The sequence below is a fragment of the Branchiostoma lanceolatum genome, chromosome 17 (genome assembly GCF_035083965.1).
Source record: "Branchiostoma lanceolatum isolate klBraLanc5 chromosome 17, klBraLanc5.hap2, whole genome shotgun sequence".
Taxonomy (NCBI): domain Eukaryota; kingdom Metazoa; phylum Chordata; class Leptocardii; order Amphioxiformes; family Branchiostomatidae; genus Branchiostoma; species Branchiostoma lanceolatum.
In genome coordinates this window covers 7,862,256-7,883,706 of record NC_089738.1, presented here as the reverse complement: position 1 = coordinate 7,883,706, position 21,451 = coordinate 7,862,256, and the positions used below count along the sequence as shown (strand labels likewise).

The following is a 21,451-nucleotide window of genomic DNA, read 5'->3' as shown; positions in this document are numbered from 1 at the left end:
AATACCATCACACAATATTTTGTTATCAAATACTCTGCTACTAGACGCTACATGATAATGGTGTTGGGGTTAAAACGGCTTTGTTTTTCTCATCGTTAAAACAAGACAGAAATTGTGTCCATGTTTCACTCATTCAAAATATACAGAACTTTGTATATAATCTTGTTTTCTTGGTTGGAATTTGCATACTAAGCCCAAAATAAAGTACAAAATCCTCCTGTGCAAAAACATTACAAGCAAACAACACAGAAACTCAGACAAAAGATTAAGTTGAACATTTTTCTTTTTCACATATCTTTAGAAGAGAAAATAGCATAGAGTCAGGTACTGTGAAGCAAGATATTTGAGAAATAAAACACTTTCCTATCATCATTCATCTCATTAATATTGTCTGAGACCTCCATAAATAGTCAATTAATCCTTTTGTCCACTAATTAGGCATTAATTATCACATGTATGACAAAAACACCCCCTGGTGATTAGACAACTCTTCCTTATTTTACCTATACTAGCAATTGCATGCAATTGCTCATAGTTTCTTCCATAAGCGATATGATACATCCAGCAAAATCCAGAAAATACAACGAGAAAATGACAGTATTTGAATGAAATAAATGCTGATCTGAGCACAAAGCCAGTATGCCACAATCTACACACAGACAAAACTGTTATCTTAGGAGCAAATCGGCATCATGTTCTACATAAACAAAACCGTTAGTACCAACAAAAAGACCTGATAATCATGAAATCTACTTCCCCTATTCTATGTATGTTATTTCCCTAGGACAAGCATTGCTGCAAAATAAGTATGATCAGTGTATGATACAGTTCAAGTGCTCAAGCTGTCAGAATCATTAACACGAAAGACACTTTCAACTCCTGCCCATATAAGCAAAAGAAATAGACACCAAAGCTCCTACAACCAATTGTTTATTGATGTACCAAAAGTCGAGACAGAACAAACAACCATTTGAACAGACCCAGAACAAAGGCAGTAGACTCTCTGTTGAGAGAGAAGCTCGGAATGCTAATGAGACCACCCCAGAAAAATTGGTTGCTAGGATTAAATCTCCAAACTTATTCTAAAAGGATTTTATTTTACAAAAGTCAGCAAACTTTCGCCTGGCTGAACAAGCCTACTGGAAAGATCCTGCCCATTTGCAAATTGGATCTGTTGTCATGGCAACAATTATTCCACTACGTTAACCCCACGGACTCCATTTTTGTAACAAAGAAGGGGGAGAAAATCTGGTTTTAACTCCTGCATTGTTCAAAATAAACTTTCCTTTGAAAGGGGATTAGTTGTTCTGTGTGTTTTTGCATAATCCGGGGCGGGTCACAGTTTTTAAGTTTTGCCAGAGGGGGGCTCAAATTTTGATGTGGAACCAAGCAAGCGAAAACACTCCAGGGGCGGCCGCGAACAATGGCAAGCATGGCTCCCAAAATTACATGTTTGCCAAGAAACTGATTGGAGGGGTGGTTTTATCGGTTTGTTCCGTTTAGTCAGAATGAATGCAGGCAAGCCCATTTTGCCCTCTATCAATTAGGTGGAACGTGACAGCACCCTTGGATGGTCTACCCTCCAAAATTAGATAAATAAAGACATGACAAAACCTCACATAATGGCGCATAGATATAAAGCACAGAAAACCAAAGATACAGCATATATGCTTCTGTATCTAAAGGCCCAAATATATAAGTTTGAGCATACAGATCATACAGATTTCAACCTGGGAGGTATGAGAATACATTTTGGAACAGTGCCTTGAAAAAGGTCTTTATTATTTGACTGCAAGTTTAGGCCAAGAAAGGTTACATTTATTTTTCTTGGCAATGCTCTTTGTTTGGGTTCAAATATCTGACAGAAACGAATCTTGCCAAACCAAATCACGAACTGTTACAGTATGTCCGCAACACTACAGCTTGTTAGTATGTAGAGAGCCACCATCAAAGGCAAGGTATTCAGCCTTCTCGGCTAATTTCATTTGGCAGCTTTGTACTTGGCGGTAGTTTGGCTTAGTTCATGTAAAGGTGTTATCACAGATCCTTACATATTTACAGAATATCCCCTCCAAGTAGGTGGCAAGTTTACACAGGTTTTTAACATTAGCAAAGGCAAGAGAAGACTACAAAGACACCTAATGTACCCACAATATGTACTTCAAAGTTGGTAAGAGGGACACATTGGCATATGGATGTCTTCATCATGCCAGGGGTGCTCGACCTTATATGGCGTGTTTACGTTGCGGAAATTTAGCCAAGGAAAACAGATATTTCTTGCAAGGAAAGCGGTGGTTTGTTTGTGGGGATGTTAGACCGTGGTGTCAGAAGGCCAGGCTTTGATCCAGTGGGGTATTTGTATTGCCAAATGGTGCGAGGGAAAATAAGTAACACCAGGATTTGATGATCCCCTGAACCTGAACTCTAGGTCTAACATTGGGTTCGAAATTCCCATTTAAATTGGTGAAAATACAATGAAGAAAACGTGTACTTTTATTCAGTTGAATGCCGACAACTTTTCCATCATAATGCATTCACAAAATCTTCTTCACAAAGAAACCATAAAGCGTAAAATTTGGTGTGATGCCCTGAAGATAAAGATTCACCTGTTGAATCATGCATGCTTTTCCCAAGTGCTACTTAAAGATAATGGTACTAATTCTTAAGACACTATAGTAGTCTACATTAAGAACCAAAATCTAAGATTGCTACTGCTGTTTCAAGACATCTTTTGGGGTGGATTTGAACCTTAAAAATTCTGTCGGGAGCAAATTGCGGAAATGGGTGAGACCTTGGTGTAAACAACCTGGTGTTTGCCCAACAGTAGCCATTTGGGATTTGGAGTTTGATAAGGTTTATACACAGGAATTTGTAGAGGACCATGCGTAAAGTAAACCCAATACACCTGACATATACAACCACTCAACCAAAGATCTGCTTGGAAATTGTCCACTACACAAGATACAGTTACCCAAGCAACTGGATCTAGATTTTGGAAATGGTCAGACGTTTCAGGTAGCATCCACTACCTTTCGTCAGTGCCACCGAGTAAGATCTGTGCTTGAGTAACTGTTACCTTGCATATCTTATTACCTGGATGTTTAACCTTCATCAACGTTTTACAAGGGACCCATGTCACAAAAAAAATACTTCTGTCAAGGTATCAAGGTGAACTGTTCCCTATACAAATTACAAGAATTTCCTAAAAATCCAAAGTAAGTACAGAATAAAGAGTAGATTATTATACTATAGTACAGGTGTATCATTTGCTGTAACTAGTTTATTAAGTAAATGGCTTTGGTATTGGTCTATGTCACATTCAGGCACATTGAAACCCATGGTTTTCTTTTACTGGTACTGTAGAAGATACAGTAGTGGTAAATGTATCCCATCACCCAAGGCCACAAAGTCTAAACCTGGGTAACATTAGAGGATGTGCCATGCTCAATCTGAATGGCACTGAAGCTGACCCATGAAATCAGCAAATGTAAGACTGAAAGAGGGCATTTATAGCCACACCAGTTCACATTCCATACTAGAACTCTATCCCAAACACAATCAAATGTGATATTTTGGTCATAACGGTTTGGAACACATTGTAAGATTTTTCTTTTAAACATGATGTGTTCTTTTCAAAAGCACTTGATTTTACACTACTGGCAGTAACTAGACAGTAGTAGACTACAACTTAGTACAAGCTCAACATGAGGACATAATATAGTAACTGACTGCCCAAAGGACAAAGAAGGATTATTCCTAGCAAGCACTAACTTGAAGCAGTCTTTCTGCAGCTTGAATCCTGGTCTTCTTCAAATTTGTCAGAAGCAGAGAAAAATCTAAAACTGAAGACCACTGCTGTGTACTGCAGAGAACCCATCTGGAGCATGTTTGAAAAGCTCATAGTTACCAGCTTGTGATCAGCCACAGTAGGCCCTGTTGGGATTTCAACCCAGCATGACTGCTAAGCCACAAAACCAACTATTCATTTCAGGAGAGAGGGGGACAACGTTGAACAGTCAGTAACCTAAAAGTTGCTGTGACACTGTGCAAGCCGAATGTCACTCTGCGACACTTTGGAACGTCCTGAACCCTAGATTTGTGATTTCCTGTGAAACTCTAGCTTCAAGACAGAATGTTAAACAGCCAGAACATACCCCAGCATGACTGCTAAGCCACTAAACAATTTCAGAGAGAGAGGGACAACATTGAACAGTCAGTAACCTAAAGTTGCTGCTACGCAATTACGTCCTGAACCCTAGATTTGTGATTTCCTGTGAAACTGTAGCTGCAAGGGAGAATGTTGGCCAGACCAGACCCCTGGTTGGTCAAAGCCAGCGCCATGCCTGGCTCCCGTTGTGCACTGTTGGACACAGGTTACCCTACATCTGACCCAAGCTACAGTAGCAAATTTCCTGGAACCAAAAACACCCTTGAAAACCAGATGCTTGAAGGATGTAGAAGAGCAAAGAGGAAACAGGCTGTTCTCTGGAAACCATCAAAATGTTGGGAGCACAACACACAGGAACTGAAGACATAGGCTCTGTGTTTAGTCATGTTTCCTCTACTGTGGTTATGCTTCCTGCATTTGTAGCACAAGAAGCAAGCCAAACACACTCAAATTGCAGGTGCTGGCATCAGGGCATCCTATGGCTTGTTTAGGCAGATATATGAGTTTCCTTCAAGTAAAGCCATCCCAAATGTGTTTCACTGCAGTTTTAACTGATGACAATGTGACAAAAAATAAATTTCTGCTCTTAGTAGTCTTACTTTTCATTGGACAAACACATGCATATAAGTTTTGTGCTGTATCGTATGTAAGAAACGAGAATGCCTATTTTGGTAGTCAAGTCCACAGGCACTTGATTTGATCTGATATCCAAGCGTGAAAGAAGGGCTTATGGCTCTCTGAATAACTAAAAATGCAAGATAAAGAAATAACTCTCCCAAAGGATATAGCACTACATGCCGCAATGTGTTATTTCTGGAGTAAAACCAACAAGACCAATTGCAGAAAACGTGCCAGACGCACGTGTATGTTAGTCTGTGCCAAAAACATGACATAGATCCCCACAAGTGTGACCAACTATTCTTATGCTCTGATAAATTGTCAATATGACATATCTTATGACTTATCAATTTGAGGACATGACATAACCAAAAATTATAACACAAATATGCTTTTTAACAGTACAAAAACGCAAGACAAAATAGGAAATCGTAGTAAAGTGTAAAACTAGGGGCTATGTCACTACATCATAGTACATACAGATAATATTTTCACCAACATAAAAATGCAATATGCTAAAAGGGCGAGGGTTCAAAATATTTTCTTTTTGTGTTTTTAATTTCATATTTTTTCTCCGTACTTTCTGCTTGACAATTTTAAAGTAACTGAAGGAAGAATTATTTAAGACTACAGAAGTAAGGATATTTTGTTTCTAACGTTCTGCTTTGCTACAACATCAGCGACAATTTGCGAGGTAAACTCTTGAGCAGGATCGGAACAAAATTATTTTTCACCCCATGAAATTGCGGGAATACCTTGCCCTGTGTTTTGCATGGTTCGCCGCAACATGCGTTCCTCTAACATCCCAAATTCTAAAGGTGACGACAAAAATGCGACCGAAGCGAGACCTTGGCCTCATACCATTTCAAAATACCGACACTAAACCAGGTCGGATAATACATACACATAGACACATGATTCCGACAACAACTAAAATGGCCGAGGAAAAACCACACTGGTGCCACCGGAGACACATTCCATTTTTCCACGGAGACAACGATTCCACTCACCGAGAAGCTTCTTCACCTCGTCCCCGCTTAGGTACAGGTTAACACTTCCTTCGGCTAGCGGGTAGAACATCCCTAGCGCCGCCAGGATCCATAGAAAGGCTCCGAAGAAGGCCATTTCGGCAGGGAAATCGTGCAGAGACTGGCTACTCTGCTCTGTAAACCTCACAACAACCTCTGACCCGACAGACTCACGGAGACCTCATCAATATGCAAATTACATGCGGTTTCCAGACTGCCCCTGACACCCTTTCTAATTATGACGTTTTATAATGATTATGTAATAATTACAGACTTCGGTCTTTCCTCGTTTTGTCAGAATGATACAAACGTTAAAATAATGAGTTTGCCTGACCTAATATTCTCTGAAAATTTAAGAACAAACCAGATTATCATATTTCTTGCACAGGCAGTCTGATTTTACGACAATTTGTATGGTTTGCGTCAAAAATAGTCCATTCGAAATTGGGTGATTGTTCATTTCTTCGAAACATTCATACGAGTAATTTTTGAGGAGCGATGTATATAATTTCATAAAAATACTTTCCTAATATTTACATTAATTATTGAAACATTTTAGATATTGTGACGTAGAAATTAAAGTACTTTGAAATAAAAGTAGGCACCCCTAATATATGTTTGGAATCGTCCACTTCCTTCCCCAACATCATGGCGTCTTTGTGAGGAAATTTCTGGAGAGAACGTCGAAACTAGACCACTATTTTTACGCCCAAACTTCTTCTAACCGGACCAGAAGGGACAGCTACGCAGCGTTGACAGTCTCTGGAAGGTATTGATACCATAATTACGTTACTGCGGTGTTTGGAATTTCAGATTTATGACTACATTTGTAGGACAAAAAAGGGACAACGTTTTGTAGATGTTTGATAAACACAAAATTTTGAAGCGAGTTGTGAGCTTTTTTTCTCCTTTCAGAATTCGTCCAGAAGGCCTTTTGGCATCGAACTGAACGGTGACTAGCTAGTCCAGAAAGATGACAACAGCCGCCCGGCCAACATGGGACCCGGCGAGAGGAGGGACAGGGAAGGGGGAGGGCGATCTGAGCAAGCTGTCCAAACAGTACTCCAGCAGAGATCTACCAGCACACACCAAACTCAAATACAGGTAAGCGAAACTACATCTTGTAATCTTCAATTAGTCTAACAGTGGTTCACTCTACTGATTTGGTTCTCTCGTCTTAAAATACACGTACATTATACTTGACATTTGTTGTATAGGTCACTGTTAAAAAGCAAGGTACTGAAAGGAAAAATATCAGGGCATGCATGATGTAAAAATACAAATAATAACAAATTAATTGTACATGTAAAGTAATTAGCGTGTAGAACCTAGCCTGGTGTCCAAACCTATTTTAGCTCCCGAGTCTCTTTTGTCCTATTTACAAAGAGGACGAAAGAAACTCAGCAGCTATAGTAGGTTTGGGTAGCAGGCTACTGTAAGTGCATTTAACTTCGCGTGGTTTTTATTTTGCGCTAAGGGGAAAATGGAGTGTTTGTGGCGGTTTTAAGTTTGCGCCAGCACTATAGTCACATACTGCTACAGTATTGGACAAAAATGTTCGCGGTGGTTTTAAGTTCGCGGTGAAACAGTCGCCGCGAAAACCGCGAACATAAAACCACCGCGAACATTTCTGCATTTACAGTATGTACAAGCACCAAATTAAAATCTAATTTTTCTGGAGACAACAAGTGGTCAAAACTTACTCTCCAAGGAGAGGTTCGACTCCAGCTTGTTTCTGTCAGGCTTTCTGTTTTGTTCTGTTTTCTTCAGGGTTGGCGACATAGATAAAACAGAACAAAATAGAAAGCCTGACAAAATTGCATAAAAACACGTCAAAAACAAGCCAGAGCCAAACCTCTGCTTGGAGAGTAGTTAAAACTACAATCCCATTGTTGTCAACACAGCTTCATGGAGTTGACAAATTTCCTCCTTCACTTAAAACTATTTTAGAATGGAACTTGTTTTACAGTTATTATCACTATATTCTAGAAGCTTCTCTATTGGACAGAATCTAACTTACTTTTTCTCCCTTATGCTGTTCTGTGCAGGCAGCCAGGTCAGGACACCTCCGAGGAGGTTCGCAGCCGTGACTTCCGCCGTGAGCTCGAGGAGCGTGAGCGTCAGGCACGCGTGGAGAAGAGGGGAGATCGTAGAGGTGTGAAACTTTAAATTATACCCATGTTTTTATCAATGCCAAGTTGAGAACTGTGCCTTGACCCTCTTCTGAAGTCTTAAGGAGTCCATGATATTTCTTTTTATTCTGTTTTTCAATACACTTTTTATTCAATCCTTTAGAAAAAAGAGACTTAATCATCAGCTTTCATCACACCCCAGTGAAATTGAAGAAAAGGTTTCAATCATCCAACTCAATGTTTCATTTATTCAGTTGCTATCTGCCATTTATCATGCATCGCATACTAAAAAATAGAGAACCATCAAACTGCATTCAATTCCAGAAGAAAACTCAGTTCTACCACCCGTTATGCTTACAGTAAGTTACAGCTGAAATAAGTTAATTTGCTTCTTTATGATTGACTGTTTTAACATCTTGATGAGATTTAATCATACTGTTCTTCCCTTATTTAGAACCATCTGGCTCATCAAAGCGACCCCGTCTGGACCAGATCCCAGCAGCAAACTTGGACGCAGATGACCCTGTAGATGATGATGTAAGTAACAAACAACTTCAAGTACTAAATGTCATCAAGAACATATTACAAATAAATTAGTCATCACTGAACCTATGAGTCTCCTGTTTTATAATCTCCTTCCAAATTGCCCATAACATTGGAAATCCTGTTAACAAGATGTTACATTGATGATTTGTACTTTACTCCAGGATGAGGATGATGATGATGATAGCGATGATGATGACACCGCAGAACTGCTGGCAGAGCTGACAAAAATCAAGAGAGAGAGAGCACAAGAAGAAGCCAAGAAGGTAGTACACGCAAAGACAAAAAGTTAAAGAACATGTTATACAAGTTGTTGAATTCTTTAGAGGTTTAGTAGAAATTGCTGAAATTCATTCCTGTTGACTTGTCGATTTATAAAGTGTTAGTTGTGTTTTTCTTTTTGCAGTCTTCTGAAGTCTTTGATATTTCATGATTTTCATAACGTTTTAAGGCCTAGTACCTTGTACGTAACAATGGAGAACATATATGTTATACTTGACTGTACGTTTTTTTAATTATTGTAACGACGTGTTGTCTGTAGATTGTCAGAAATTATGCAATTCAGCCTGTGGCTGCAATGTTTTTTCTTGAAGTTCAATATACCATTCATTCATTCATTCATTCATTCATGATTTTCAATGATGACAGGAACAAGAGAAGAAGGTTCAGGACGAGAAGATTCGTACAGAGAACATTCTCCATGGTAACCCGCTCATGAACCAGGCTGCCGCCAACTTCAAGGTCAGCCGAAGGTAAGAGCCGCACAACTTTTCTCTCAAGGATTTTCATAATTTTTATGTTTACTTTCATATTATTTTTGCTATGTTCCTTCTTCTTCTTCCAGATGGTTAAGGTCAATGACCTGAACCAGACGGCTGTCACCTAATCTCCAAGCAGATCTTCAAAGGGCAAAATCGTAATGTCAGCCAGAGAAGCTCCGGTCAGGCCTATGGGGCTAGAGCTTCTCTGGCTGACATTACGATTTTGCCCCGTGTAGATCTGCTTGGAGATTAGCTGTCACCATGGTTACTCGTTAAGTACCAGACACCCTGTTCAATTACATTACATGTAATGTTTTAGTAGGCATTATGTATTTGCTTGCGATTGTCAGCTTTTTAGTTGTTTTTGCCTCTTACAGACTGAGATACATGTAGTAAGATTTTAACAATTTCTGTGTAGATGTTCTTAGTCCTGACTTTTCGTTACTTTCCTATTCCTCACAGATGGGACGATGATGTCGTGTTTAAGAACTGCGCGCGCGGGACAGAGGACAACGGCGGAGGTTTCATCAACGACACCCTCAGATCAGACTTCCACAAAAGGTTCATGAACAAATATGTAAAGTAGACATCCCAACCTCTGGTGTACAGACTTCTTACTTCATGATGTTGTTACCATACTAATAAACCATACAAATATCTCGACCCTTCCACAAGTACTGTAAAATAGTTGGACTAAAACCTTTCTGCTGTCATGTGGACTACATCTTTTACAATTTCCAAGTTACATGTACATGTATTTAGAAAAGGATCATACAAAAGACGTCATTTTTCCTCAACATCTTGTCTTGCGGCTAAAACGTAAATATTTTAGGCAAAGTTAAAAAGTAGGACAGAAAAATAACAAGAAGACAATATTGATACGCCATATCTGTATTGGCCCATGTATTTTTAACAACAAAGACATTGAAGTGTATTTTCACTCATGTCATCAACAGATACTAGTACATTTGTATATTCGCTGTATATGCTCAGTGCTTTCAGTACAATTATGCGATCAATGTACATGTACAAGCAGTATCTACATGTTTAAAGCAGCAGCCGTTTACTTTTTTGGCTTCTGTTCCTTCTGTTATTTGACAGTGTTTCAGTATGTGCGTATATTATTTGTTGTTCTAGTAAACCTAGCTGATATTTTCTAGCTTTGTAGCTGTCAAATTGAGGTAATTGTGGTGAGTAGACATTATGGACATAAAGAGATCAGAATAGGTTGTGAAAGCATTTCTTACCAATACTATAAACTTAAGTGTCATGACCACATATGTATCACAATGAGGGACTTGGGAAAAAAAAAGTTTTACATGTTCTTGGAGTTAAGAATTTTGTTTTATTTTATGAAATGACTCAGCAGGATGTAAAATAATAAAAAGTGATCAGAAATACAGCAATTGTGTGTTACACCAGATTCTGAATCTTCTTGGGTATTTGGATTACATTACACATGCATGTACAACCAGGAAAGGTGAAAATAAAGCGTTGGCCGAGAAAACCACGAACATAAAACCACCGCAAACATTTCTGCATTTACAATACTTCCTGCCACTGCTCACATGACATATGAGATGATAGAATAATTTCTAGTGTCAAGAACACATAACTAAGTAAATTAAAATATGACCTTGTGCATATGTATCTATATGGTCATTATCTCACTGGAGACATGTCCATCTGACACAACATTTCATCTACCAAAGCGGCGAGGTCTGCTTCCCTCAGAGCCTGTTGTAGAGCCTGAATGGGGGCAGCCGCGATGTTTCCAGCACATCCATTCAGCATTCCTTGATCTCGGTGGTGTCTGGTCTCGATGCCGTCGATCTGAGCAGGTTTCAGACCAAGTTTCCTGGCAAGGTCTTTCCACTTGGGACCTGTGTCCTCGGAAATGGTGTAGAAAACAGCTGTAGATGATAAGAAACGTAAGTTGTTAAACCAATGGCAATTTCATTATATGTGCGAAAGAATGGGACAACACTATTTGTATGTTACTTACAGAAGTTGTACATGTAAATTGGGTGTGTGATAAAATTCGTCATATGAATCACAATGACACAGCATACAAAAAACTATAGTATGTTGCACAGTCCATCTTCACACAATTAGACATTGAAAAGCAAATAGCGCGCTGACTGCCAATCAAGACAAGAACACTCAATTACCTAATAAAACTTTGATGTCATTATGAAAAGTAGAAATACACATTTGCATGTCAAGTAGAAATTGAAAGCTGGCATTTTGAATGTTTCACAAATCTGAAGTCTTTATATATTCCTGGCTCTTGGCTAGAAAAGTCTACACCTTTGAGTGTGTTTGCACTCTAATACTTCATTGCACGGGTTATGGGCCTGAACAACATATCGAGTAAAAGCTATGAATTAGCTGAAAGTCTCACTGAAATTTCGTCTGAATGTTTTTTTTTTACCTTTTCAAACGCCTGTCGTGCGTTTCTTGGGACCTGGTCCAAATCTATTCACGGTCTTGTCCATGTTTTGATTGTTGCCTCCTGTCATCAATGGCCTCTTTTCCACACTCTTGGCCATTTTGGACTGTAGCAAAACGGCCTTATACCCGCAAAGGCTCACTTTATGCAGTAGCGCCTTTAACCTCGGAATGTCCTTGTCCACATTGACGTTGGCTGACTCGTTCTCATACATGGCTAATGACTTTCCGACTGCTTCCTTGGCTTCATTGTGGCGACCCAATCCATGTAGTGCCATCCCCAGAAATTCAAATGCCTCCGCCGTTATGATATTAGATCCTCTTTTCTCTTCGTACCACTCCGATGCGAGTGTCAGGTGCCTCTCTGCTTGCTCGTATTGTTCCATGTACACAAACACCTTTCCTAGGTTGAGATTAGTGTACACAGAGTGGCGGCCGCCAGCTGCAATCTCTTTCTGCATCTTCTCTGCTTCCTGAAGGTACTGCAATGCCTTGTCATATTCCTCTCGGAACATGTACTGAATCGCAACATTATTCAGCGAATTTACAAGGGACTGGTTTGGTTTGTAGAACCAGCGGCGTTTTAAAGCAAGGGCTCTTAAATGTAGGTTCAGAGCTTCCTCTAAGTCCCCCATCCTGTCGTAAATGATGGCTAGGTTGTTCAGAGACGGCCCTATCATCGGATGATTCTCGCCAAAGATTTCGATTCTCATCTCCAAACAACGCATGTGATACTCCTTTGCTTCCTTCAGGTTTCCTGAAAAGTAAGCCAACCTTCATCAACAAGCAAACATTTCTTTCCCATGATACCAAACTATGATGGTTCTAAATTAATGGAACGAGTACTAGACCTTCTTATGCGAGCGGGTTACATAAAAAAAGTGCCCAGATTACCCTACTAAAGCTCAAACGCTCAATTCAGTATGATTTTCTTCTACTGGCAGCACGTGGCTTGTGTGAGTACGGGGGTACTATGAAACTGGAATCAACAAAACACAATAATATAGAAGCCAAGGTTAGTCTTCATCCTAACAAAAAAAGTACGTAAAGGAGCCTCAGTTATGATGAAGGTAGCTTAATATTGAGTACACACGCCATGCGCTGTCACCACGGCCCGGCACATCTTCCTCGTAATTGTCACCAGTTTCGTTACGTGGTCCCTGGGCATTCTTCCACAAGGAGTCGTCGCAAGTCGTATTGTTCTGTTGATCATTCTTGCATTCACAGCTCGCCCAAGCTGTTCAGTGATCACAGAGTATGAGAGGTGTTGAGATCTCGGCTGCAGGAAGGCCATTCTGCCCTCTATATTCCTGCACCTTCATGGAGGTGGTCTGAAATGACTCTCATTCTGTATGGGCGTGCATTATCATCTTGCAAAATAGCACTCAGTCTCATATTGCAGAGTTTAAATCTAGGAAATGTGGCTGGATGGAGAAAGGCGTCTCTATCTTGAAACATCGAGGTTGCTTAGGATGATTAGCCTGGTTTTAACTACTGCCCCACACCATGACACTGACTCCAACAAACACTGTCAGTCTATCTGTGCAACAGTCAGCATAGGGTTCTCCTCGCCGCCCACACTTTCATTTGCCCTTCCGTTGAACAGTCGAAATAAAACTATCTAAATCTCATCGATAGCTGTGAACATAACGTTCCTCTAACACCGTTCCATTCACGATGCGGACGACACCACCACAAATGGGTTTGGCGCTGAGCTGAGTGTTTGATGCTAGCAGGGAAATTTGGGCATTTTTTTCTACAACCCACGCTACAACCCACTCGTGTAAACAGGCCTGGTGCTCGCTCCTTGAGATTACAATTATAATGAGTTTTGGGTATCATAGGAAAGAAGATTACACAAGCTTTCCAACAACTTATAAATCATTGAAATTGATCAAGAAACAACGGAAATATGATCAACCAAAGTAAAGTTTTCAAACTTTTTGTGCCGATTTTATTTACGACATGTTCATGATTTGTTTTTACTTCAATTTCACGACAAAACAAAGTCCATAAGAGCCACTCATATGTTTTTGGGTTACTGAACTGGACTGTGGTTGTCTAGAGGAATATTTAAGTTGTCATAATGCAAGCAACATACAATATATTTTCTCAAATGAATCATGGCTACGTTTTCACCGCCAATGTATATCTTCATATATTGTTGAAGGCAGTTATTGATGGACCACATGTACCCACCGATGAAACCATGGACTATCCCCAGTGTTGCCAGTGTCTTTGACTTGTCGACACTAGATCCATGTAGAAGGCGGTCCCACATCTCTAAGGCATCATTAAGATACCTAATGCATTTGTAACGGGATACAATGAGTTAAATATAACTGCCTTCTGTACACATGGTGAGTGCTGCTTTAGCTATAGTTGCTGAAAGCAAAGACTGTCATGAAATTTTATACTATGATAGCTTTTTAGAGGAGTCAGTTCACGTTTTGATAAGCTTTTAAGTGATTAAAAAAGCAATGGTACATTGTGTGTGTGTGTACTAGTACCTTATGGCTGTCTTGTAGTCTCCGAGGCTGTAATAAGCGAATCCCATACCACTATACAGTCTGGTCAGAGTGGTGCTGATACCTAGCGGCTCTAGCAGGGCCTTTGCCTGCACGTAGTTGTCCAAAGCCTCCTGGTATTGTCCCAAGTGGTTCCCCTTGGCCTTAAAAAAAGAAAGCTATCGTCACCAACAGTAAACATTCTACTCTATGTACTCAGCCTTGACGATTATTGGCTTTCACAGCCAAAAGTATAAAGGGCGTTTGGATTTCAATGGGTACTTTCTGAAATGACGGTCTGAAAATGCCACAAATGTACATGCAGTTAGATGATCATTTAAGTATACAAAAGTAACAAAACACTATATAAGTACTGCGATAGTACACTCCAGTACAATAGCAGTACTGGACTCCCCTACCGCGTATGAATCCTGAAGGTTTTCTGTTTACTTCGATGTGGTTTAAAGTATAAGACATATACACTGTCCTCACGTAGCCTAGGACTATCAGCATTTTCGCCTGTTCTTCAGGTGTCCCTTGCACTGTGGCATAGTTGAGACAGGCCTGGTAGAATGGAACGATAGCAGTGCTCGGTATGTACTGGTTCATGACCCCCTCGCCTTCGGAAATAGCACTGAAGAACGCCCTGCAGTAATAGGGACATCATTTGAAATGCAGCATCAGAAACGTAATTATCAAGATAAAGTTTAAAACAGTATGTCTAGTATTCTTGTTCTACCTGTTAAGGCTCAGCATTTATGTAATAACTACGATGTTTCTGTCAAAAATAGCGTAGATCCATGCACTCCAACATTTGTAACAAGGCAAATCGTTTATCATGAGCTCAACAATATGTTAACATCTTCGAAATCTATTTACTTAGACAAGCAGGCAGCTTGGCAATAGGAGCCGGCCTCCAAAGTCTTACCTATAAGAGTCGTCGTCAGCACAGTTGACTGCCTCTAACATCATTTTTTCGATGTTTTGGAAGTCGTTCGTCAGATTCTGTGAGTATAAAGTTGATTTCATAAAGACTATGCACTTCAAAGGAAATATTCCCAGCCTTCTGGCTCATGCAGAACAAAACGTTGGAACAACAATGATCCTTTTAGGTTATCTAATAACCAAGTCAAGTATGATTTTATAGTCAGCCTGTAAACATGTATTTGGAGTGGCGATATTCATGAATACATCATTATCAACTGAGCTTCAATCTACTACTTTAATTCCCATGATTTATACATACGAACGATAGTTGGATGAGTATCACAGTACTAAGCTTGTATAATCAACCGTGAACACAAAGAGCAACTGCTATGACTACCTTTGGTCTGCGTTATATCAAATTCAATGATCAGAATGCAGACCTGCAAAGTTTATTTGTATTAATCACAGATATATTAGAAATATGGTGTCCTCTTACCCGAAGGCTTCGTGGTGCGTCCTTTGTCATTCCTTCTCCAATTTGCTTCAGAGCGTCGGCAAAGAAGATACAATATCTTCGACGAGTCACTCCAACATCTACCTGGCTGCCAAGAGAGATCGGCAGAAGATTCCGAAGGAGAGGGTGAATGTCCCACCTGCCCTCTGAATCGTCGAACTCCAAGAGAGACCTCTGTCTGAGAGGGCGCAGTGTGTGTGCCATCACTAGAGTTGTGCTGTCCTTCCCTGTCACTGCTGCAGCCGCTGCCGTGCTAAAAGAACCTGGGATGAAGTTCAACTCTGCAAAGTGTTTCTTCAGGACATCCGGCAGTCTGTACACCACACTGCTTAAAACGATGGCAACTCGCTCGCTCTTACTGTAGCTCTCATCACTGAGTGGGCTGTCCAAAACATCCTTTCTGATAAGCTCGATCAGTTCTTCTGGGGTGTAGCCCTCCGCCTCACCGCCTTGCAATTCATTTCCAGCTAAAGTCAGCGCAAGTGGTAGACGACCACATAGGGTCACGATCTCCGATACAAGATTGTCGGGGACTTCGGGGGCGATCGTCGTGAGCAGCGCTGTTGCTTCATTGTGGTACAGAGGGGGAACGTGGATGTCAAAGAAGACGTTGCCTTTTTTCAACAGGCGAAACTTTCTGCAAGATGTCACCAAGAAGAAGACTTTAGAAGATGCTCGGACGATCTTACAGATCACATCCAGCAACTGTGACTGCAGCTCGTCGTCTTCGAGAATAGTGTCCGCGTTATCACAGATGAAGAGGTGGAAGTCTTCGACCTTAAGCTTCTCTACTTTTCTGACGGCTGCGATTAAGGATTCTGGGGTCCATGTCATTCCAGTGTAATCTTCACCCAAGAGAGACGCGAACACTGTATCAATGATTAAGTCTGTGCTGTCAAAGTTCCTCACATCAAGGCGTTGGCGTTTGAAACTGATGTTTTGTTCTTGACATTCCATGGAAATTTGAAGTGCCGCTTCCTTGGCGAGGCGACTTTTACCGACCCCTGGCAGACCGGATATCAGACCGATCTTGAAACCATCTTTAAAGTTTTCCTTGATCCTATCGAGCTCTCCCTGTCTTCCATGGAATTGGGTATTTGGGAAATCTTCTATTTCGTCACTGTCATCTGATCTTTCACGTCCTGTCGGCAATCGCTCTATTTCTATTGGAAAAAGAAAGTGTATACAGTTACTTATATGTTACAATTGGTGGTACATTTTAAGACTCGCAAGTGCATTAGTACTAGATGTCATCACGTTACCATACTCGGAGAAGAGGTGCTAATATTTGTATTGACAGAGATATACATATGCAATGTATCCAGGGCGTCACATAAGGTAATTGCCCCTTCATGTTGCATATTAGACTCGGATGAGTTTGGGTGAGTTCGGATGAGTTCGAGTGAGGTGGTTAGGCATACCGTTGTTTTGCACACTCATTGTGTATGCAAGGTGTAAAAGATTGCTCCTCATCGACGCGTCACCAACTTACAAAAGGACACAGTGCAGCTCTCATATCAAACTTGTAGGAATTACCGTAATTTTAGTAGACCATTGCCTAGCTGCTGTTGAAGACAGAATGAAAAGACGGGGAATTTTTTAGACACGGAAATTCAGGCAGACAGTCAGGACAGCCATAGCGGAGAGAATTTTAGTTGAGACGAAGTGAACAGAGTCAGAACATTAGCATTATCTAATCACAGTCAGTCTGCCCAGTGTACGGGAAAGCTTGTCTCTGCGTTCTTGATGTGGTATACAGACCAGGATCTGAATTTAGAATGATTTTAATGTTGACATCAGTGTTAGTTACTGTTTTATTGAACACAGGGATAAAAGACTTGTAGGTTGTAATGCCATGTTTTATCGCTTCAATTCTTCTTACATGCTTTATGGTATTCAAATTTGAAAATGTAGATATCTTGTTTTTTGCCCGCCTTGTTTTTTTTTTCGCCCGCGCGCACTAAATTTTGAGTGCAGAGGATGTCATCCATGAAATGTACTTGCTGTGGTCTTAATTATGCATCTTGAATTAACCAAGGAAACTCACCTTGTATCCTAGTACCATACTGAGCTGTGATCATCCAGATGCACAAGCTTGTCAAGAGAATGCCTAAAGCCACCATTCTGTTTATTGCCCATATCTTGACTTCTGCAAAACAGAATATACAAGATGGAAGAATACTCTGACCATTAAACTACCAACATTTTATGATTTCTAACTTTATCCTTCAACAATCCTAAATCGGTGGCATTGCCCTGTCGTCAAGTAACCTGGTAATTAACTTGTAATTGTGATAAAGGTATTCGAATGATAAGTAGGACCTTTTCTTACTGCAAAGGTTGGATACGATTTGATTTTTCGCTACTCTTTAACGACGTATGGACACTATTACAGTAGAAAGATAAAATGACTGGTCTAAGTTGTTTTTAATGAAAACATCGTTGTCAGACCTTGCCAGCGTATAGTCCGTTTGTGTCGGCATCCAAAAACAAATGCAAACGCACTGCCTACGTAATGCACTTTGTCCATGAAGCTATATAGCTTATCCCGCTATAGACTCGCGCTTGAGCTTGGCCTGCTTGAGCCCGGGGCTGGAAAAGGTCGATTATGCGACGACAAAATATGTCTCGTGACCACTCATACATTGTATGCCGTGTACAAAATCTACTAACATTGCGAACAGGCGGTTGCGTTAACCCTAAAACCTGTAGGTTCTGCAAGGGATTACCGTTAATCTATATACCTTGTGGGCGCCTTCCGAGTTTCCTCCTATCTATTGCCCCCTTCTCCAGTTCTGTCTGAAGACGTGTCCGAGTCTCTAATAGTTGTTGTACAAGGTGATCGTATGGAACTTCTCTCAGGCTTTGGACAAAGTCGTCGAAACCGTCGTACGGCAGGTCTGTGGGGACCAGCCAAATTACATGATAACCTATCTTCCACCATAATTCTTTGCTGGAAAAAGGGATAAATTATGCAAATGACAGAATAATTTGCAAATCTGTACCGGTTAACCGGTAAACTTGGCAAGATAGATTAAACTGATATATATCAACAGTATTAATGTATGCTGTCCTTAGAAATGACGAGAAAGCTAAGTAGTACGAAACGTACCCAGCAGCTTGTCTAACAGTGCGTTGGCGCCGGTGAGAGGCCCGTCGGTTCTCACCCTGGCCCGGATGAACCCTGGGTCTCCGTCCCGCCAGTGGACCGTGCTGTACCGCAGAGCCAGAACCGGATCCATGTCACGGACAACGTCGTCATAGCAGTCCAGGATAGCCTGACGGTGCAGTGGATCCATGGCGGCTACAAGAACTTTTGCTACGTTGTACTTTGATTCTTGTACAAATGTTACTGCATGACGGAAAGTCCCTAGCCTCCTCCACCAGGCCCTCCTACAGGCGTATGAATCGTACAATTCGGCAGAAAAAGGAATAAATAGCCGGCAGAGTCAGTCCATGGTGAAGATCACATTTCGCCTGCAAGTAAAACCCTGGCAAATATTATCCCTATAGCCGGCGTAGTTAGTCTGGTATATATAGAGACTAGAAAGTCCCGATGACGTAATCTTTTCTGAACAGCCAATCATATGCATCTGTCCGCGATGATACGATGGCGTAATCGTGTCTCTGCGACGCTTAGAATCGGGCACCTTCATTCAAGATCTTTTAAGACAGAAGCCGCTCACTCGGAGCTGCTCTTCAATCACACCAAAGACTGCTGTTCTTACCTTTAAAGTTTGACATCATCATGAGGAAGTCAGGGGGTTTCCCTTGGGGTTTATGGAAAATGCTGGGCTATCTACCCTGGGCTGTCTACCCTTTGTGGGCCTCAAGGACAAGCATGGGGGTTTGACATTTAATGGCATTTTCTTGAGAAAAAACTAAGTCAATGGCAATCCCAGCTGTGGGTGGGCTGGATCATACTGTTTGGGGATAGGGGAAGTTATGAGCAACTCCACTAACACTGAAAGAAAATCTATTCTTTAAAAACAAAATTCTAAGTATAAAATAAAAATGTTCTAGGATTGTTTTAACTGGATAGAAGGGATGGGGTACAATGGTAAACAAAGACATCTGATAAAATGGGCCAGGCAATGGGACCTTTGTCTGCCAGAACAGCAGCCCTTAAAGATATATAAAACGTCGTAAATTTAAGTGTTTAAGTCAAACAAGCCAGTACCATGCATCTGCTTGGATACATGGAAACTTCTTTTGCTTTGGTTAGCATCCAATACGGGAGCCCCCAGTTAGACATCTGTTGTGAATTCTGCTGTTGAGACAAACAAATGTCCTATCATTGTCTGGCACATCCTACCAGTTTTCCTTTTTCTTTGTAACCTTTCACTTCAATTTGGTTAGAGTGTTGTGTTACATTTTATTGTATCCTTTTTCCCAGTCTTGGTGGAACAGCTTTACGCTGTACACCTCCCCCCGACAACAATAGGTGTTGTCTTCCATCCACATCTAGAATTGCAATGACCCAATTTTTCCTCAAGGAAATTCCATTAAAAGCCAAACCCCATGCATGCCCTTGGGGCCCAAATTTGGTAGACAGGCCAGGGTTGATAGGTAGACAGCCCATCTTTTCCCGTAAACCCGTTTCCATTTCTCAAAATGTCGAGACTTTATTGGGCTTGCATTTAAAATAAAACCTTTGAAATATACTAGTAGCCTAGGCTTGATATCAGCAGTCAAGTAGGCGGAAACAATGGTAGTTTGAATTTAAATATAAGCGACAAATTGGTGACTTCAGAAACTTGTGCAAATACATAATACATTGTGTCAACTGAATAAAATACGTTTCATTCAGTAACACCTTCAATGTTCTTTCAGCACAAGGTTTCATCATTTATAGCTTACAGCTTTTGTCCGTGTTATGTTGCTCAAATCGTCCAAACGTTTCAGATCAATACATGAGTATCGATCATGTTATCGATCGTAATCCTGTACTTTCACTTTCGAGAACGGAGAATATTGACCTCGGCTCTGCTCACAAAATAAAGTGAACAAATACGAAATTCGTTGATAATTCAACTGAAGCCTGACTGTTAGTTCAGCGATAATCAACAATTCTACTCTTAGGCTAATGATTTTACATGGATCGATAACAGATTAGAAGCAGTTCACAATATTTGTTTTCCATCTGCCATTTTGAATGACGTATGATGTTCTACCTGCTGCCACTATGCATTACCTAAAATTTCGTGATTTTTGTAGCTGTACTCACTGCAGTGGACAATAGGTATTTCTAAAGTATCGAGATTTTTCGGTTCTGCAAAGGTATTGAGTACTCAAACTACAAAATTAGTTATGTCTGAATGCCAATCCGGTGTGTTAGATACATGTAGCTGTGTTAATGTTATCGGCTTGTTTACATACCTCCAGCCCTTACCTGGTGGTTCAACGTCGCTTGGAGTTCGTCTTTTTCAGGTCGTTGTTAACCTCGATCCAAAGAGTTTGAACTTTTCGCTTGAACAAACTCAAGGGACGACAATTCCCTAAATGCAAATTTGCGAAAATAAATTCCAACCGATGCTTAACTAAGGAGGTACATCGATATCACTGGTATGACGACATATTGAAACTACGTGTACTAGTACTTTGCAAAACGATGTCGCAAAGGGGTATTCCCCTAACTTAATACAATCAGCACTGAGGATCATGGGTATTTCTGTTATTTTGATTTATGTTGGATGACCAGTACTCAAACCTCTAGAAGCAACGTTTTGCATTTCAAATCAAATTATAAAAAAATAGTGGCCGACAAAGATCGGACCGTCTGGCTTGAACTTTAAACTTTAT

At 40.6% G+C, this 21,451-nt stretch overlaps 3 protein-coding genes across 6 annotated transcripts in view; 1 reads left to right on the top strand and 2 right to left on the bottom strand.

The window, feature by feature from the left end:
• Positions 1-6,032, bottom strand: part of LOC136422342 (tyrosine-protein kinase RYK-like) — a 41,612-nt gene extending 35,580 nt beyond the window's left edge. For 2 of the 4 annotated variants that reach the window (XM_066410040.1, XM_066410041.1), the window contains exon 1: positions 5,797-6,030. In XM_066410040.1, the coding sequence (XP_066266137.1) occupies positions 5,797-5,911 (115 nt within the window). In that variant the 5' untranslated portion in view covers positions 5,912-6,030. Of the gene's footprint in view, positions 1-5,796 lie in introns of all 4 variants that reach the window. The other 2 variants (XM_066410038.1, XM_066410039.1) reach the window with 2 other exon arrangements.
• A 396-nt stretch (positions 6,033-6,428) lies between these two features.
• On the top strand, positions 6,429-10,652 carry LOC136422343 (spliceosome-associated protein CWC15 homolog). Its single transcript, XM_066410042.1, has 7 exons — positions 6,429-6,583; positions 6,730-6,918; positions 7,863-7,969; positions 8,401-8,483; positions 8,654-8,755; positions 9,138-9,241; positions 9,713-10,652. Exons 2-7 carry the CDS (start codon positions 6,788-6,790, stop codon positions 9,834-9,836), a joined length of 651 nt encoding a protein of 216 aa, XP_066266139.1. The 5' UTR covers positions 6,429-6,583; positions 6,730-6,787; the 3' UTR covers positions 9,837-10,652.
• LOC136422341 (uncharacterized) lies at positions 10,048-20,806 on the bottom strand. Its single transcript, XM_066410037.1, has 10 exons — positions 18,762-20,806; positions 18,394-18,549; positions 17,697-17,798; positions 15,632-16,812; positions 15,137-15,213; positions 14,701-14,854; positions 14,212-14,372; positions 13,901-14,004; positions 11,685-12,458; positions 10,048-11,163 (listed from the first exon to the last, which is right to left on the bottom strand). The coding sequence occupies exons 1-9, from the start codon at positions 18,946-18,948 to the stop codon at positions 11,689-11,691; spliced, it is 2,892 nt and encodes a 963-aa protein (XP_066266134.1). The 5' UTR covers positions 18,949-20,806; the 3' UTR covers positions 10,048-11,163; positions 11,685-11,688.
• Between the last annotated feature and the right edge of the window lie 645 nt (positions 20,807-21,451).

Bases quoted from the DNA above. Each gene is read 5' to 3' on its own strand.
- LOC136422341 (XM_066410037.1), bottom strand. From the start codon at position 18,948: ATGGATCCACTGCACCGTCAGGCTATCCTGGACTGCTATGACGACGTT. The intron at 18,550-18,761 runs GTACGTTTCGTA...TGGTCCCCACAG, and splicing joins ACTGTTAGACAAGCTGCTGG to ACCTGCCGTACGACGGTTTC. The intron at 12,459-13,900 runs GTGGGTACATGT...CTTACTTTTCAG, and splicing joins GATAGTCCATGGTTTCATCG to GAAACCTGAAGGAAGCAAAG.
- LOC136422343 (XM_066410042.1), top strand. From the start codon at position 6,788: ATGACAACAGCCGCCCGGCCAACATGGGACCCGGCGAGAGGAGGGACA. The intron at 7,970-8,400 runs GTGTGAAACTTT...TCCCTTATTTAG, and splicing joins GAAGAGGGGAGATCGTAGAG to AACCATCTGGCTCATCAAAG. The intron at 9,242-9,712 runs GTAAGAGCCGCA...TATTCCTCACAG, and splicing joins AACTTCAAGGTCAGCCGAAG to ATGGGACGATGATGTCGTGT.